The sequence below is a fragment of the Hydra vulgaris genome, chromosome 05 (genome assembly GCF_038396675.1).
Source record: "Hydra vulgaris chromosome 05, alternate assembly HydraT2T_AEP".
NCBI classification, from domain to species: domain Eukaryota; kingdom Metazoa; phylum Cnidaria; class Hydrozoa; order Anthoathecata; family Hydridae; genus Hydra; species Hydra vulgaris.
Window position 1 is genome coordinate 36,356,642 of NC_088924.1, and position 19,705 is coordinate 36,376,346.

At 25.8% G+C, this 19,705-nt stretch overlaps 1 protein-coding gene across 3 annotated transcripts in view; it reads left to right on the forward strand.

The window, feature by feature from the left end:
- The window catches only part of LOC100209870 (DNA (cytosine-5)-methyltransferase 3A), a 74,825-nt gene extending 59,923 nt beyond the window's left edge, over positions 1-14,902 (forward strand). For 2 of the 3 annotated variants that reach the window (XM_065798049.1, XM_065798048.1), the window contains 9 exons: positions 504-641; positions 2,489-2,568; positions 5,581-5,693; positions 5,761-5,938; positions 8,186-8,347; positions 12,932-13,091; positions 13,189-13,499; positions 13,707-13,840; positions 14,483-14,902. In XM_065798049.1, the coding sequence (XP_065654121.1) occupies positions 504-641; positions 2,489-2,568; positions 5,581-5,693; positions 5,761-5,938; positions 8,186-8,347; positions 12,932-13,091; positions 13,189-13,499; positions 13,707-13,840; positions 14,483-14,651 (1,445 nt within the window). In that variant the 3' untranslated portion in view covers positions 14,652-14,902. The remainder of the gene's footprint in view (positions 1-503; positions 642-2,488; positions 2,569-5,580; positions 5,694-5,760; positions 5,939-8,185; positions 8,348-12,931; positions 13,092-13,188; positions 13,500-13,706; positions 13,841-14,482) is intronic. The other variant, XM_065798050.1, reaches the window with a different exon arrangement.
- Positions 14,903-19,705: the final 4,803 nt, after the last annotated feature.

The window sequence follows — 19,705 nt, forward strand, 5'->3', positions numbered from 1 at the left end:
TTTTTAAATATTAAATTACAAATTTATAGCTTTTTAATGGGGAAAAAAAAAAGCAAATATAAAAAAAAAAGATGATAAACAATACAAATAAACAAATAATGCGTAATAAAAAAATCAATATGCAATCTTTATTAAACAAATAATATGTAATTGTAAAAGTATGTAAAAATATTTATTAAACATATAATATGTAATAAGTAATTAGTTTGATCAAAAAATAAATAATATATAATGCAACCCTTGGAATTAGAGTCAGCATTCGGAAAAGCCGGCCTAACTGTCAACCTAAAACTGTTTGAGGTTGGCAAAAAAATGCTGACCTCGTTTCTATGTTTTATGGTAACTCCTTTGTATCAAATGTTTTTTGCCGACCCCATTTTTCTTAATTCCAAAGGCTGATAATGTATAACTAATATATAATAAATATATTATATGCAAATAATATGTAATAATTAATTTTAATACTGTTTTTTTTATTATTTTAATTAAAGTATTTTTTATAGACAATCCGTTTATACAAGAAGGTAGTGAGACAAATGGTTTAACACATAATGAAGGAGAACCTCTTCCGTCTCCTATTTTATCAGAGGATGTAAAAGCTCTTTTTGACAAAGCAGCAAATGGAAATATGGATTTAAACAGTACTATTTATATATATATAAATATATATATATATATATATATATATATATATATATATATATATATAAACAATGTATTTTTTTTTTTTTTTTTTTGTCATTATTATCAAATCATATATAACTCTCATTAGTGTTTTTACCATAGGCTCAACTCAAACATAAACTTTTAAAGCATAAAACTCTATAGATTATGAAGAAATAAGTTATAGAAAGTTCTAGAAGGGATGTAATATAGATTTTTTTTTATGCATGCTTGTTCTTTTTTATACATTTTTTTCTTGTCTCTTGTTTTATATATCTTTATTTTGGTGGGTTTTTTTTTAAATATATTTATTCCTTTTCTTTTTAATGTATGTTAGTTCTTCTTTATATACTTGCTTGTCTTTTTTTAAAAGACTATTTTTTTAATAATACCTAGAAATTATTGATAAGGTTGCTGGTTGTAATAAATGTTAATATAAAATTATTTTTAAAAATTAATAAAAAGAGAATTTAAAAAAAAAAAAGTTGCAAGTTGAAAATAATACAATACTCAAAATATTATAAATCATGAATCAATTTTTTTTTTTTTTTAATGTTTTTCAATACGTGTTTAAAAAACATTTTTGTAGTTTATATATATATTTTTTTATTAGATAGCAAAAAATTTAATCTTAATTTTAAACCTAATTTAAATGTATGATTTACTGATTGCTACTACAACTTTTAGGATTTAGTATTTAGTAACAAAATTTGTATCATTGATAATCTTCAAAATATACATTTATAATATTTTGTTTATAACAATTTGGTATAAAAGGCTTAACTGAAAGCATGTTACAATATGATTAAAATATAATATTAAAATAATGATTAAAATATCATATTACAATATGAGTAAAAAATAAAACTTTTCAATTATTATATTAACAATTTAGTAATATTTTGGTGTTGTGTGTTATTATGGTGTTATGTGTAGGACTTAAAAAAAAATACCATTACATATTCAACCCTGTAATAAGACAGAATCAGTGCTCAAAGTGGGAAAAAAAGAGACCGGATGGTTTTCAGTAATTTCAAAATACCATCCCGCTTAGTACTTATTATATTAGGAAGATGGTGGCATGATGGTTTGTACTTTATTACCAAGTACCAGGATGGCATCCCACCTCATCTTCCCTCACTTCGAGCACTGAAAAGAATTCAATATTTAATTTTCTTTCGTTTACAAAATTCAAACTAATGCTTTGCATCAACATTTAAAAAAAAAATTATGTGTTTTGAAATAACATGTGTCACTTAGTTATATGTAAAATATGTATATTGCTTTTGTTATATGTAAAATATGCATATTGCTAAATTAAATCATAAATAGGTGAAGACATTTTTAAAAAGTTTGAAATGTAATAAACTTTATTTTAAAAATTTATTTAGCCAAATTCAAAGGATTTTTCGTTTTTTTAAAACAGAAATAGATTTTATTAAAAAAAAAATGGTTTAGAGTTAAACAAAAGTAAAAAAGCTTTGAGGTTTCAAAGGGTTTAAGAGTTCACCCAAAACGTCTATTTTATAACTTACTATATGTTATTTAATATAGTATAACATATTTAATATATATGCATGGTTTGTACAAAAAGATAAAATGTGTAACAAGCGTACAAATGTTTTTGTAACAGCTGTTACAAAATTAACTATCTTTCTAACAAATCAAGACATGCTGATCTTATTTGATCAAACACATTTATAGCATAAATGTGTACACAACAAATATTTATACATTTTATATTTACCTATTTAATTTTACATATTTCATTTTGATCTATTTATTTTTAAAAAAATAAAATGTTTTGTTTGTTTGTTTGTTTTAGAAATATGTTTAGGGTGTGGAGATTTAAAGTGCATAATGGAGCACCCTTTGTTCATAGGTGGGCTATGTAAAGAATGCAAGGTATTTTCTGGTTTTAGTTTTTATATTGTATGTTAGATATTTATATATACTAGCTGTTATGACCCGTAAAACACAGGTCTTGGGAACACCCACACTTAAATATTTTCACACCGACCTTTAATATTTTTTCCTTCAATATTTTTTAGTAAGAGATAGAAAAATAACGATATCCATATAGAAAAACTATACTTGTTTACTTTTTAAAACTATTTAAAAAAATATCTATTTTAAATAACTTTAAAAAACATTAAACATTTCAGTATATGTTGCTAATCATCAAAAGATTGAATATTAGTACCAGTCTAAATAACATTTAGAATACCTGCTTGAAATGTGTTAGTTACCATCGGTATGAAAAGTTTCAAAAAACATGAGATGACTTAAATATGTGGAACAACGGACTTACCATGACCTGTATGATACTGGTCATGGTAAGTCTATTCCACACCGACCATTTTAATAATTTTGCTTTATTTCAATAATTTTTTAAAAATATGAAAATCTTTGTTTTGAGTTAACGATTAATGTTCAATACTTTATAAATTCTATAAATTTCTATAAAAAACAAACAAACCAACAAAAAAAAGGGATGGGGGATTATTTTGTTCTTTAATAAGTTTCTATTAATTTTTTTTTCAGATTTGTAACTAATAAGGAATCTTGCCCCGTTAATTTTAAAGAAAAATCAATTTGCATGTAAAATCTTTTTTCTATAAGAAAGAAAGTTGTCTCTTTAATGGTCAGACTTAACTAATTACTAAGTATATTAATAACTTAAGTATCTCTACCATGACATATGCTCAACAAATTTTTAATAGTGTTTGTAGAAAAGCTTTTTAAAAAGCTCTCTCCTTTTTGTTTATTATAGTATATCTTTATATATGTTATGCATATAACATTTATTGGCCTTTAAAAATGTTTTACTTTGTATTTTAAAAAATTGGAAAATATTTATTAAAAAAAAAAGTGTGTAAACGAAAGGATTTGAACCAACACGAAGCACTTTGGCATGCTATAATATTATCTTTTAACACTGTTTAATAAACAAAAGACTTATTATTTATTTAAAAAAAACTTTAGACTTATTATTTATTAGAAAAATCAGACTTGGATTCTTTTGGAAAAACCTCTTTAATAGCAAAAATGTAAACAATTATACAAACCGCATTTGAAGTATTAAGATAAATATTTATAAAACTTTTCACTGAATAAAGTTTTATATTAGGTGTACTAATAAAACTTACTTAAATTACGTAGGTTTGATAAAAAGCTATTTTCCCTGATTTCTTTCTAATTTTTTCAAAATTTAACCTAATTTCTTCTATCATTACCTGATTTTTTTGTAGATTTCTGAATTTCCTGATCTGGCAGACACCCTGTGTTAGATATTTGTATAGACTTTCGTTCGCATAGATAAAATACAAATCATTACAGATTGTGGTTTCAAAAAATTGCCTAATAGCTTTGTAAAATAAAGTTATTTTTATTTACATGTTTATTAATAAATTAACAAAACATAAAAATTATATATATTAATTATATAAGTATATATTGAACTAACACATCTGATTAATCTAAAAAAAGGAAATATACACCACATTTATTAACTGGAAATAAATTTATTTATACATAATTATACATAATAACAAAACAAAATATAAAAAGAAAAGTATATGTTTACAAAAAAAATTTAACTAAATTTCCATTATCAATTAGCAAATGGTAGATTAACCAACTACATAAATACTAATTATAGATGCAGCGTTTTTTTCTTTCCACCACTTTCTCTCCTCACTCTTTACTTTCTTCAGGATCCATACTCTATAATTAAAAAAATATCAAGAGGGGAGCTTTTGCCCTAAATTTAAGCCCACACCTTATTTGCCTTATGTGCCCTTTATTTGTTCTGTAAAATACTGAAAAAGCACTGCAAGATATGTCTAAAATTGAAATAAAAAAAATTAATTTATGACATGATAAAAGAAGTAAAATTATTAAAGATTAACACTGCAAATCAATTTACCTGTTGCTGATGTTTTTTCTAGAGCATTGTTAAAAATAATCAAAATCTGTAAGAAAAGTTATTTATTGCAAAGACAATTAGCTATTACACAAAATAACAAAAACATAATAGATATCGATGCAAATAAATTTTGTAACTTGACCAGAAAATAGAATTATTCTTGGTTGCAACAAACTAATTTCTTTTCAAACTATTAGCTAATAATCGACATAGTAAATTAAAAATAGTTAAAGTTTACCTAGTTAAAACCATGTTTTAACAGTAGGCAAAGTAAACACATGATAGTCGGTAGAGCACCAAAGTAGAACTAAAGAAATAGAATAACAACTAAATTTAAAATGTTTGTAATACATAATATTTGCAGTTAACAATGAAAAATAACTCAACCATCACAAGATAATAAAGGTTAAGTTATAAAAAAATAAAAAAAAGGAGTTTAGTAAAATGTTAAATTTTTTATAAGTATGATCCATTTAATTAAAAACAATAATGTTTTCTTGAACAGATAAGGGCGCATCGATAAAGAATATACACAGTAAAAAATTGATTTTTAAGTTCTTTCATATTGTAAGTACTTATTAGATACTTACGAATACCTAATTTAATGATAACTGTTGATTATTATGAAAATTATTAACTGCAATTTAAAGTTATTTAATTATTCACTTCCCCAAAGCCGAGAAGGCCAAAACAGTTGAGGAGGCTGTTTTGTGGTTACAACCCTCTCTCAACTCTATAACTCTGAAACACGAACCTTGACAAACTAGGAACTTCTTGCTTATGAAGTGAGCGCTCTACCACTACACCACATACCCCAACTTTAAACAGGATGCACTTTTTTGTGATTGAAAGAGCTTTTGTTTAAATTTTAGTCATTTGTCCACTTTATTATTATTATATTTTTAATATTTTTTTAAATAAAAAAGTTTATTATACTTAAGAATCAATTTAATAAAGATACAAACTTTTTTAATTTCATGGTATTTTAGGAATCGTTTATGGAAACAGCATACCTTTATGATGAAGATGGATCACAGATGTATTGTTCAATATGTAGTGATGGAAGAGAGATCATTTTGTGTGATGTTCCTGGTTGTTACCGGTAAGTAAATTTTTTATTAATTGACTTTTTTTTAATAATAAAAATAATTTAGTTGTTATCTTTATAGATCATACTGTTCGGTCTGCCTTGATATGTTCTGTGGTGTTGGATATTGTAGAACTGTTTCAGCTGGTTTAGATTGGCACTGTTTTATGTGTACTGGAGAAAAAGTACGTCTTATCCAGAGACGGGATGATTGGCAGCAAAGATTGAAAAATGTTTTTTCTGTTAACAATGAAGGATATGTATGTCTAATAGTTTGATTAGGATGGTTATTACTTTTTCAGCTTTAGTAATTTCAATAAAACTTTTTCTAATTTAATGCTGAATAACTTGTAAAATATTGTGATGAGATGGAGACTGCCTTACTGGTTACACTGCGGGAATCCAAATGAGATTTAAAAAATGGAATACGAATAGGGTCAAAATTATGTTTTTCTTACTATAGTTTAAACTATATATATATATATATATATATATATATATATATATATATATATATATTATATATATATATATATATATATATATATATATATACAGGGCTTGTGATGAAGAAAATCGCCGAGCGTGTTTTATCACGCTCGTAAAATTATAATATGTTGTCATCGAGCGCAATTAAGCGCGCTCGGGGTCAGGACCGCGAGAGTGATCTTGAAATTTGAAAATTGTGGAAGACTGTGTTTATAAAAGCTTTCTATTTGTTATACGACTTTCATTCGTCAATGTTTGAAGTAGTATCTACAACAGCACATTTATACTACTGCAACAATGTAGTTTTTATACTTCCCAACTTCTTGTTTTTTATTTGCACCAGATTGCTATTTTTTTAAACTATAAACGGTAAAGAAAAACGCAACCAAACAAAAACGCAAGTGCTTAATAAGTTCTTATAATAGTATTGACGAAAAATTTGTGGCTAAAATTTTTTGCTTTCATTGTTTTGATATGTATTTAAAACGCTGTTAACTTAATATTTACGATTAACGGTTTTTATATTTCTTGATATTTTTTTAATAATTTTTTTCGTAAATTATTAATTATTAAATATATTTTTTTATAATTTTTTATTTAAAAAATGCTCTTTTTTTTATTGTCAAAAACTAATTGTAAAAAACTAGTAGATTATAAGAAGAATAATTTGAAGTTCTTCTTCAAAACTATTAGTTGTAAGTTAAATAACAGATTTCCCCCTCAACTGTTGTCAGCGGTCTTTCCTCTTTTTCGTTTTCGAAACTGAATGAATAAAAAAATCTCCATTATGAAAATTTATTTTTATTATTAACGATGTGTGGAATATTATTAACAATAAACCAAATAAATCTTACTTGACATTTTTACAAAATTAAAAATGTTCAAAAGCTTTAACTTTCTTACAGTTATTTCCTAATTTTCTATTCCCATTTCATTTGCACATTTTTATATTCACATTGTTTCCACGTGCGTTTTAGTTAAAATAGTTAACATTCCATTATTGGAATTAGCTGTAACGACTTCAAACTGTTGATTCATTATGTTGAGTGCAAAACGGAGAAATGCTGACAAAACAGCAAAACAGAAACGTGCAGAAAGCAAGTGACGTAATGTTTATATTTTATATAAGTATAAGTATAAGAAAGACAGAGTTTTACTGTTAAATCAACAAGTTTTACCATTACCTAAAAAATTTAATTACAAATATTTTAAATCCATGTTTAACCCATATAAACTCATTATTTTTTCCGTCGCAAACTTTTGAACAAGCGTTATTTTATACTCTCGTTATAAGCTGAGCGAGCGTTGTTTTCCGCGCCTAGAAGGTTTAAAAATACCGTTTACGGGCATGTTTCACGAGTCCGGCGCGATCGTGCCTGCTTCATCACAAGCCCTGATTTATATATATATATATAAATATATATAAATATATATATATATAAATATGCATATATATATATATATATATATATAAACATACATATATATATATATATATATTATATATATTATATTTATATATATTTATATTTATATATATATATATATATATATATATATATATATATATATACATATATATATATTATATTTACATATATATATATTATATTTATATATATATATATTTATATATATATATATATAAATATATATATATATATTAATTACCTCTTCAAAGTAGAGTGTATCATAAATGCTTAAAATTGAGGAGGTTTTTTTAATATTTAATCTTTTTTTTTTAATTGTTTTTTTCACCTTTTTAAAGCTCTTTTGATGGTTTAACTTTGAAAAGTCAACTTTAACATAAATAGCTACTGCAATAAGAAACACATTAGATGCATTACTGACAGGAATATGCTTAATGTGTTACTTGCTTGTTATTATTGTTTTTTTATTTAACTAACAGTATATAAAATATAAATAACTAAACAATATAAAGTTTATAATAAACCTACTAGATAAGTATTAAAGAAATGTTCTTTTAGAATTAATTTAGAATTAATTATATATTACAGCCCCTACCATTCTTCTATGATCCTGTAGCATTTGAAGATCGTCCACCCCTACGTGTTTTGTCTCTTTTTGATGGTCTCAGTACTGGTTATTTAGCACTTAGTGAACTTGGCCTGGATATTTTATCATACCAAGCATCTGAAATTGATTCTCTAGCTATCAAAGTTTGAATTTCAGTTTATTAGTATTCATTAATAATATATTTTACTGATGTATTACATGTATGTATGTATGTATGTATTGTTTTGATTTTAAAAAAACTTATTGGAATTACAATGAAATAAGATCAAAGTTAAAATTGAAGTTAGATTTTTTACAGTTTTAACAATAGTATAACATTTAACATATTAATTTCTCAATTCATGATTGTTTCTTTTATTTAAAAATATTTTTAGATTCATTGATATTATTAATTTACATTTAATTAAAATAAGAAATATTTGCAATAAATATGAAAATTTTTATGTTTTCTGAATATATAGATAAATAAAAAGTCTTTTAGAAAAGTTAGTGATGCAAAAAATATCATAATGGGGAAGATAAATGTTTTCAAAATGAACAAAAAATTTCAAAATGAAATAAAAAGAGCATAAATTAGTTTTACGTTACAACATTTTAACATTTTGAATATTTCAATAAATATTTCAGAGAAATATAAATATCAACAGTTTTTTTTTTTTGATAAAGATTTTAAGTAAGAACAAGTAAATTTGTAGACTTAAATTCTCAGCAAAAAATTCCTTTTCTTTATATCCACAGTAGAAAAACTTTCAGAAAAAAAAAAGGGATTATGTTGCCATTAAAAAAGCATTGTTGAATGCTCAAGATAAAGTTATATCATTAACTCTTTTAGACTTACAGACTCAACTAGACTTACAGACTCAAAAATTTTATTTACACATGTTTGATAGTGTGTTTTCATTTACACACATGTGATTGATAGTAAGTGTTTGATTTTCCACAATATTTTTCTAATGATAAGAGTTTTTCCTGTTTTTTTTTTTTAATTTTTGCAAATTGTTATTTTTGTTTTAAATTTTATATTAAATAAGGAAGATATTGGTTCAAACTTTTTTTGGTCTTTTTTATTGATATTATGAAAAAAAGACGAGTTAGATGAGATTCTCAGTGGTGGTAATGATTTACAAACTTAGTAAAGTTTCTGTATGTGTTCATCACATGTATAAATCATACGAGGCTAAAACTCAGATAATGTCAACTCTGAGATAATGTGTTGTTTACTTTTTTAGATTTTCCACTATAATGGTGTTAAAATCAGCCCAGTTGTTTTATCTTCAAAAAATAAAAAACAATCCTGAAAATGAAACAGAAACCACTTCAATAATAAAGTTTAGTCTTGATTTTTCTGTTAAGTTAACTCAAAATATGCTATTGAAAATGACCTTGTCAAGGAACTACCCAAGAAAAACTAATGAAAAAAAAACCTTTTTTTTTTTCATTAGTTTTTCTTAAAAGAATTAAAATATTTAAAGCAGACAAAGTTAGGCAGCATCAGCAGTGGCAGATATATAATGTATGGAATAAAAAGACAAAACCAAATACCAATGCAGATAAAAGTCTTTAAGGGAAGCACATTTTGATGATATTGAGAGGGTAGTGCTAGATTTCAAGTTGCTTTTCAAACCAAAACCATTTAAAAATGTATTTTTTTACAAAATAAATTGGAAGAGCAATTGATTATTATTTGCTTCTTGAGTCTGTAAAGAATATATATTCTAAGATTTTTTTGGTATTGTATTTGCCATATATTTTTGTATAAGGCTCTGTTTTCTTGGTATAAAGTTTTTTCCATAATACTTCATATGTTTAAACCAACTTTTGTATATAAAAATCCAAAAGAGTTTGCTACTTTTTTCACCGTCATAGATTATTATGTCCTTATTTATAGTAAACAATTCAAATAGATTTGTTTTTTATACGCTTTTTAAAAATGCTTAAATGTATAAGCTTTTCAAAAATGCATAAACTTATAAACTTTTTTAAAATGCATAAGTTTGTAAGCTTTTTAAAGTTGCACAAATTTATGAGCTTTTTAAAAATGCACTATGTACTTATGACTCTTACTTTTAAAGATGTGTTTTTGTTTCTAAATTTTTTTTTTAATTTTTATTTTTCCTACGTCTGGAAAAAGTTAGGATAGATTAGAGTGTAAGAAAATAGCTTTTGGTCCATATAAAGAGGTTTTTTCAACAAAATTGTTAAAATGATGGCATGTATTTTGATATATGATATATCAAGCCATATTTTGGTAGCAGAGGGATGTTTGTTGAACATTTAATTGTATTATCATCGAATTCTCATTGTATAAAAGATCAAGAGTATCGATAGAAGATCAAACGATAGAAGAAGATCAAATCAATAAAGTCTGAAGTGTTACGTAATACTTCTATCGAGATATCGAAGGACTGACATAATCACATATTATTAAACACAAAGTTTGTAAACAAATGGTAATCAAAGAGTGTGGTTTTACAGACAAGTTGGGAAAAGAAAAAAGAATAAAGTAAAAAAAAAAATAATTGTTAGAAAAAGAAGAAATATCGAATCTAAATCAAGATGCTAATATGATAGCAATTTTAAAGAAAAAACAAGATATAAGCTACTATAGTTGATTAATGATGGTACGCTTAGCAAATATAAGTTGAAAGAACACCTGAAGAAATTTGAAGATTGCCAAGTAATGCAATTGTTGATGTAACTGTTGCATCTATAAAATCAAAGTGATATTCTCTGGAAGCAAAACAAATATAAACAAAAACAAGAGATGCTAATGTTAGAAAAGAAAGCAATCAAAGGAAAGTTTAAAAAAGAACTAGAATCACTCAGTAAAGAATATTTAGATGAAGCAGAATTACTGGAACCATAGACAGTGATATAAAATCAAGAAGAAATGAACCAAACGTTTCAGACAATGAGTTAGATGCAAACACTGGCTTCCCTAAATTATTAAAATCTACACACCTTGAAGTACATGAAGTTGCAAGAAAACAAGAAATCGAACAAGATTTATGAAGAAAAGAAGTTTCTAAAAAAGAGTTTCTATTCCTGTATTTAATGCCAATTAATAAATGTGCAATTGTTTTAAACTTTTTATGTAGACATAATATGTATTTTTTGTAAATAATAATATATGTAGGTGCTGTTTTAGGGATGAGCCAATTCATTATAAAATCATCAACTTTTTTATTTTTCTATTCCTATATGTGTTTTGACAGCATGCTGTCTGCTGTCTCTATCAAATCTTGTTTATATTGGATCAGTGTTTATAGGAATAGTAACTTTTATTTGTATAGTTACTTCAAGTAGTGTACCAGTGTGGAAATGGTAATAATGAAAATTCCGGAGTACAACTCCAGAGTATAAATTGTTACAACTACAACAATACCTGTATGGTGCAGCTTTAGCAACAATAGATGGGTTAGGACATTCTGGTTATGCTTATGAAGCTGTGAATAAAAAATTCGAAAGAAATATGGCAGACAAAGAAGATAGTTAATATTACCCATGGACGAGTTGGAAAATTTCAAACCAACAAGAGTTGATCATCCTAAAGATCTGGAGAAATTTGCTGACTTATTGGACATCACAGTAACCAACCCAAAAGAAGCTAAAGAAGAAAAAGAGCTTGGTAATGAGACACTTAACAGAAAACTTTGAAAAAAACTACCAGAGAAAATGCTTGCATAATATCAGTGTTGGTTGTATTTGAAAATTCAAAAAAAGAAGAAAATGTCAAAACTTTGTGCCAGTTTATCATTTAAGGGATGGAGTTCCTAATTGCTACAGCTGAAACGCTTCATGAATTACATAGCATGGTCGTTGTAAACAAAAAAACTGATCAGTCGTATTTTGGAGAAGTTAGAAATATGGAAAAGAAAAGTACGTGGTCGAAGTGTACAGTTTTTTAAATTAAATCATGCATATTTAAATTATGATCAATTCAAACAACTTGTTATTAAAGATAGATAGAAAGTTGCATAAGCTAATCAACTAAGTTATCGATACCTAGGAATAAACCATACTGGAAGTCTGTACCAGAACAAGAATAGGTGGCATAAACGGATGCAAAACAACGCATAAAAAATTGCTACATGAATCAAATCTAGTCAATAAAGATTGACTAGAGAGAAAACTCAGTTAAGAAAAACAAAAGGGCTCGAAACTCTTTCAAAACAGTTTATAAGGGACGAAATAAGAGCAAGAATTTAGAGATTAACCAGAGATAGAGTTAAAAAAGAGATAGTTTAAAAAGAAAAAAGTAACATTTGTAGCAATTGAGTTATATTGCTTAATTATTAGAGTTGTAATTATCATATTAAAAAGTTGAGTTGTAATTTATAATAGTTTGAATAAAAGTATTTCATTAATTATCATATGGTTAGTTCTGGGAGCCAACAGAGTTCACAGAATAAAGTATTCATCCATTTCTATTCTGTTTCACTTAAATTTATTATTATTTTGACATAAGATCAGATTAAGAAACTGTGCCATATCATGAAAGCAGCGGATTGTTGTAAAAAAAAAAGTAGTTTTTTTTCTAAGTTCTTAGTTATTTTATTAGGTTTGTATCTTCTCTAATGGTTGTTTATGGTTGCTTTAATTTGCATTTGTGGTTAATTTGTGGTGATTATAATTCTTTTTACGCCAAAATACCATAATTCTTTAAGCTCAAATATAATTAGTTATTTAAAAAGGTCTGAACTTATCTTTTATCAATATTCGTTTAGGTCAGCAAAGTTCACCATAGTATGCGAGTTGAACAGATTGGAGATGTACAAAAGATTACAAAACAAGATATTGAAAATTGGGGTCCTTTTGATTTAGTGATTGGTGGCAGTCCATGTGATGAGTTATCAATAGCAAATCCTTTTCGCAAAGGAATTTATGGTATGAAATCACTTGTCTTTAAAGTTGTTTCACTTATTTCCTTTTTATTTTCTTATTCCTACTAATTACTATATATTTTTTTTTTTTTTGTCATTAGAAGGCACGGGACAGCTGTTTTTTGAATTTTATCGCATATTAGAATATTGCAAACCTCAGCCATTAACAGCTCGTCCTTTTTTTTGGTTGTTTGAAAATGTTGTTGGAATGCGATATACTGATCGTGCCGTCATAAGTCGATTTCTACAGTGTCATCCTGTTATAATAAACGCTAAAGAAATTTCTGCACAGCAAAGAACACGCTATTTTTGGGGTAACTTACCTGGCATGAATAGAGCCATGTGTCCCTTACCAAGTGATCGTCTTAAGTTGCAGCAGTGTTTAGAAAAAGATTGCGGTAGAGTTGCAAAGGCAAGTTGTGCTATATTTTTTTTGTAAAAATTATTATTATAATTTTTTATTATAATTCAGCATAATTTAAAATTCACGATAATTATTTAGAATTCAGCTTAAATTTTTACTAAAATTGAGTATTGTTATAATTCAACGTAATTTACTTTTATAGCTTTTATTAAATGTAAAATATGTTGAATATTTGTTAATAAAAATATTTGTTAGTTTGACAAGGTTCGTTGCATTACGACTTCTCAAAATAGTTTAAAGCAAACAAAAGCAGCCATGCTGCCTGTCAAATGGACAATATCACGTAACTCTCAGCTCGACGACGGACTTTGGTTAACTGAGATTGAAAGGTAAAAAAAAAAAAAAATTTTCTCAATTAAGAGTTTTACCATAATCTTTTCTATTTTTGTGTGTGTTTATATATATATATATATATATATATATATATATATATATATATATATATATATATATACACATACATATATATATATATATACACGTACATATATATATATATATACATACGTATATATATACATATACATACATATATATATATATATATATATATATATATATATATATATACACACATACATATATATATATATATATATATATATATATATATATATATATATATATATATATATACACATACAGATATATATATATATATATATATATATATATATATATATATATATATATATATATATACACATACAGATATATATATATATATATATATATATATATATATATATATATATATATACATATATATATACACATACATATATATATATATATATATATATATATATATATATATACACATACATATATATATATACACATACATATATATATATATATACACATACACATATATATATATATATATATATATATATATATATATATATATATATATATATATATATATATATATATATATATACACACACATACATATATACTTATAGAATATTTGGATTTCCTGATCACTATACAGATGTCGCAAATATGGGTCAGCGTGATCGTCAAAAACTTCTCGGAAAATCTTGGAGTGTTCCAGTTCTAAGACACCTTTTCGCTCCTCTTAGAAATTACTTCAGGTCAAAAGTATATATAGATAATAACTCAATATCATAATGAATGTGTCAGTTGCTAGTTTTTTTACAGTTGCATGTCGTTTAGTTATATTTTTAATAGCTACTTTAAATGTTATATTTGCTATTTTTATTTTTTTTAGCTTTTGTTTTGTTAAAATTTTGTTAAAATATTTTTAGTGTCGTCTTTAAGTTTTTTAACCAGAAAACCTTCACCTTTGGCTATAAAGATTTTAAACTTCTTTAATTTCTGATTTTTAATGCGTTTTATTTAAATAAGTTAAAAAACCTTAACCATTTGTTTTTACTTTTACATTTATTTTATCTTTTATCAATGTCTTATAGATTTTTTTTATACGCCATTATTGTCACTCTTTTTTATTATTATCTTTTCTTATCCCACTGCAAACAATTTTTGTGAACGTTCTTATTTTTTTAATATTTGTATTCTTCTGGAATGTTACTTTGGATCATCTTTTCTATTTGCTGATCTTGAGTACTAAACTAGTTTAGTTAAAATCTATATTGAAAAAAATATTTATAAATATATTTATAGAAAAGTATTTATAAACATTAATTTTATTGAAGATATTTAAGATATAAAAGTATCGATTTCTTATTACATTATTTTTTACGATTGTTTTTAGATTTAGACTTTTTGAAAGATTTATTAAAAAAAGTATTTAAATTTTAATTATTCTTTTTTTCCCAATGTAAATATTGTTCTATTGTTTTAAATAGTTTTGTTTAAACTTTTTTGAGAAACGAAAACAGCGTTTCTCAAAAATGAAAGCAGCGTGAAGCACCATTAATAACTAATACGCGGATATCCTTGACAAAACAATTTGGTATTCCTAGAGCACCCAGGGCCGCCGAGAGACCATATCAGCCAAGTCTAAAACTAGGTGCCCCGGCTGGCGTTTGGCTCGACCACAAGCCCTGACTAAAGTAAAAGGTGCCAAAAAATAGTGTGATCAATTGATGTCGTCTGAAAGTGTTATGGGAAATCAATGACTGTAACATCTCCATTTCAGGAAAGCAATTACACTGATAAACAAATAAAAAAAATTTGTGGAAATCTTGTAACTAGGTGGTTTTTTAAGACAAATTAAATATGCTGATTCCAAATATGCAAACCATTTCTTTCTATCACCCTCAGTTTTTGAGATATAGGACATGACCCATTTATGCATGTTAAATCAATTTTAATATAATATAATACATGGAAATCTTTATAGTGACATTACTATAATGATTTACATGTATTATTTAATATAATTTTAAGCAATTTAAGTTATTAATATATCATTAATTTAATATTTTTATTTTTTTTTATAAGTTAAGTAAAATATTATAATTGTTTTAAAGTAATTTATTTAACTTCGTGATTATAAATTTAAAACTTGATTAAATTAAATCCTAAAAATGGTTTTTTTTTAGGATTTTAAGGCTAATTAATTCCTAAAAATGGTTTTTTTAACTATAATTGTATTATATATATAAACTTTTTTTTATTTTTAAATTCGAATAAAAACACAATTTTTTAATATTAAAAATAAAGTTTGACATTAATAAATATTGTCTGGTTTATTTTTTTTGGTTTTGGATTTACGCTTGCGACGAACGTTCGGCAAATCGCGTTGAAGTGTCCAACAGTAATCCGCTAACATTGTTGCACTCCAACGACCTTAATAACGCGACTCCATTACCATTATATCTTGATGAAAGCGTTTACCATGTTCGTCGCTTACATAACCAAGGTTTTCTGGAAAGAAATTAAAATGCGAGTCAAGTAGATGAATTTTGAGGGACATGTTGGATCCCATATATAGGCATTTATGCAATTTTTAACCACATCTTCAAAATTTACAGACTTGTTATTTCCGAGAAAATTAGCAACGACAGATTTAAATGCCAGCCGTGCATTTTTTTTAATTCCACTAAGTAATTTTTCAAAGTGGATGTTAGTAAAAATCTTTTTTATTTGAGAACTTGTAAATACACCTTAGCGTCACTCAATTCAGGAAATTTGTTACGTAAGTACATAAACGACTCTAAGTCATTGTGTAGCGCCTTAACAAAATTTTTCATAAGTCCTAATTTTATACGAAGTGGTGGCATAATTATTTTATCACGTTCAACTAATGCCAATTAAAGGAACTTTTTATTTCCTGGCTGCATTCTATCTCTGATTGGGCAATCCTTCTATATATAGTGTTGCTTTCTATCTCTACTATCCCATTCACATATAAAGCAACAATGTTTAGAGTGTCCTGTTTGCATTCCCAAGAGAATTGTAATTATTTTTAAATTACCACATGTTCTCCAGTTATATTTAAATATATTAAATTATATTAAAATTTATTATTATAATTTATTATATATAATATTAAATTTATATTATATATATATAAAATTATATATATAATATTATACATAATATTAATTTATTATATATAATATTAAATGTATTAAATTATATTAAAAATATTAATCTAAAATACCACATGTTCTCCAGTTATATTTACCGTTATCAATTTTATTTAATAGCAGCGGCATTGCATCGTTTGTTTCTTTTAGGTTGGCAGAATATGCAATCGGTAGAGACGCATATATATTTCCGTTGTGAAGCAATACTGCTTTTAAACTGCTTTTTGATGAGTCAATAAATAATCTCTATGATTCCATATTAAGTTCAATGCCAAGGTTTTTCATAAGATTCTCAATATCCGTGCAATAACATATACTCACATTAACTGAAAAAGACATTATCAATTCTTTGTGACGGTTTCGAAATTTAGAAATTGTTGTACCTGGTGCCACTAAATTAAATTCTTAAAGTCAAGGTCTAAGTAATTTAGCTTGGCCTTTTGTCAGCGCCAAGTCTCGCACAAGATCGCAAAGTTCCGTATTATTAATTAAATGGACGTTTTCGTTATGCTTGTTGTAATCAGAGTATGAGCTACTGACAGAAGACACAATTTGAAATTCGTCTAACATTTCTACATCCATATTATATTCACTAGGTGTAGTAGGTATTAGCAAAGTGGCAGGATTATGAAGTATTGGCTTTGAAACTGATGCCACTTCAGTATATTTAACAGACAATCGAGTTTTATATGAAAATCCAGCAATATTTACAGAACAGAAATAACAATCCGTAGTATGGTTGCTAGACTCCCGCCATATCATTGGAACACCAAACAAAAAATGGTTGTTCTTTTTTGCTTTTCTTATCCAACCACGCAAGTTGCATGCACATGCTGAGCAGATAAATTTTGGTGCCCAAGCCATATCCAAATCTACTTTTGAATCAAAATGTAATTCATACACTTTTTTTAGAAATGGTGTAAACGTGTTCCGATGAGATTTGTTTGTTAGCCGCAAAGTAACAAAACATATCTTTTGAATTAGTACAACCTCTGAAAGCCATGATATTAACGTACAATTCAATTTAAATTTAAATAATGATAAAACTATGTAAACCTTTTTAAAATAAATTAAAAAAATAAATAAAATATAACAAAAAATAGAAATATATATTTCTATTGTTGGTTAAAACATAGATAATACAATTTTACGAATATCTCAAAAACCTGACGTGATACAAAAAAATGGTTTTCAGATTTGAAATCAGCGCTAAAAACTACATTTAGAATATATAAACGACATATTAGATTTCCAAAGCTTGTTTAACAGTTTTATCAACATAGAAGTTGTCAATCAACATTTAATTGACCAAACTGCGTTATCAGTGGAGTACAATAATTAAAGAATACACTTTTATTAAATAACATTGGAATCCCATTAAAACATCCTAAAGCTGAAAAAAAAAAAAAAACTAAAATGCTGACATAAAAATAATTAAAAAACAAATAAATTTTTATAAAAAAATTCAAAGTTATCGTTTTTATGTATTAATTTGATGATGTAGAAAGTTTGACGGTTTAAAGCTGTAGATTATATTACTGATTTTTTTTTTATATTTCTATAGCGATATGCAGTATTAAAAGATAAGGAGCTCAAAGAGTGTAAAATCTTGGTCAGATTTGAATAATGTTTATGTCCCAAAAGATAAATCATTTTCATTGATATCCTTTTTTTTTAAAATGTCAGCCCAGTGACTTTCCGCTGATGTAAAGCTGACAACTATTATCTCAAACGTTGGTGATTCCTTAGAATTCTTTGCACACTTCCTGATACTATCGCGGAAGCTGAATGGTCCCTCAGTTGAAGAGAATTAAAACTTGTTGCGTTCTACAATAGGTCAGTTGTTTTACATATTGGTTTTGAATATCTATCGTTGCTTAAATTTGAAAAAAAAACTTTATTCTAATTAGAAACGATTTGTCGACACATATGATGTCTGAAAAAGGAATTTTGGTTGCAAACCTTATTGATTTTCCTGATTTTAACTTTAAAAAGATATTATTATTGGTGTAGTAACAAAAAACCTTTTAAAACCAATATTAGTGATTGGGTTTGCATTTAAGTTCATATGATTAAAATGAAAGTAACAGGACCAATGACACGGAGGGGCACGTGATCCTTCCCCCCACCCCCCACACTTTTTTACTATAGGGTTTTTTTTTTTTTTAAAAGAAAATTCTAGATATAGAAAACTTTTTAAGAATTGACGATTGTTCCAGCCCATTCCCCCCCTCCCTTCAATTCCCGTGTCGACGGCCCAGAGTAAAAGACATGCACTCAGTTATCAATTTTTCTTTGAATACTACCAAACAAGATTTAAGAAAAACAGACCAAATAAAAAAAAATCAAATCCTGACAAGTTTCCAAACCAATAGCACGTCATGATTAATATATCCCAACCAAAAGAAAGTTCATATCATTGAACAAATAGCGATAACATTCCACTAAAAATGTTAAATTTGTCATTGATACCTCTTAAATAAATGATAAATTTATTTACTTAAATTAAGATAAATAGACTACAGGTTTTTTAATGGCATTGCTTGAGTATATCGGTCTGTGAGTCTCAGACCTTAACGTGACTGTCTCAGTTATGGTCGGAAAAGTTTATTTTGGCACGTGTTCTAGACCAATAAACGCGCTTTCGGTATTAAATTTTGTAGTTTC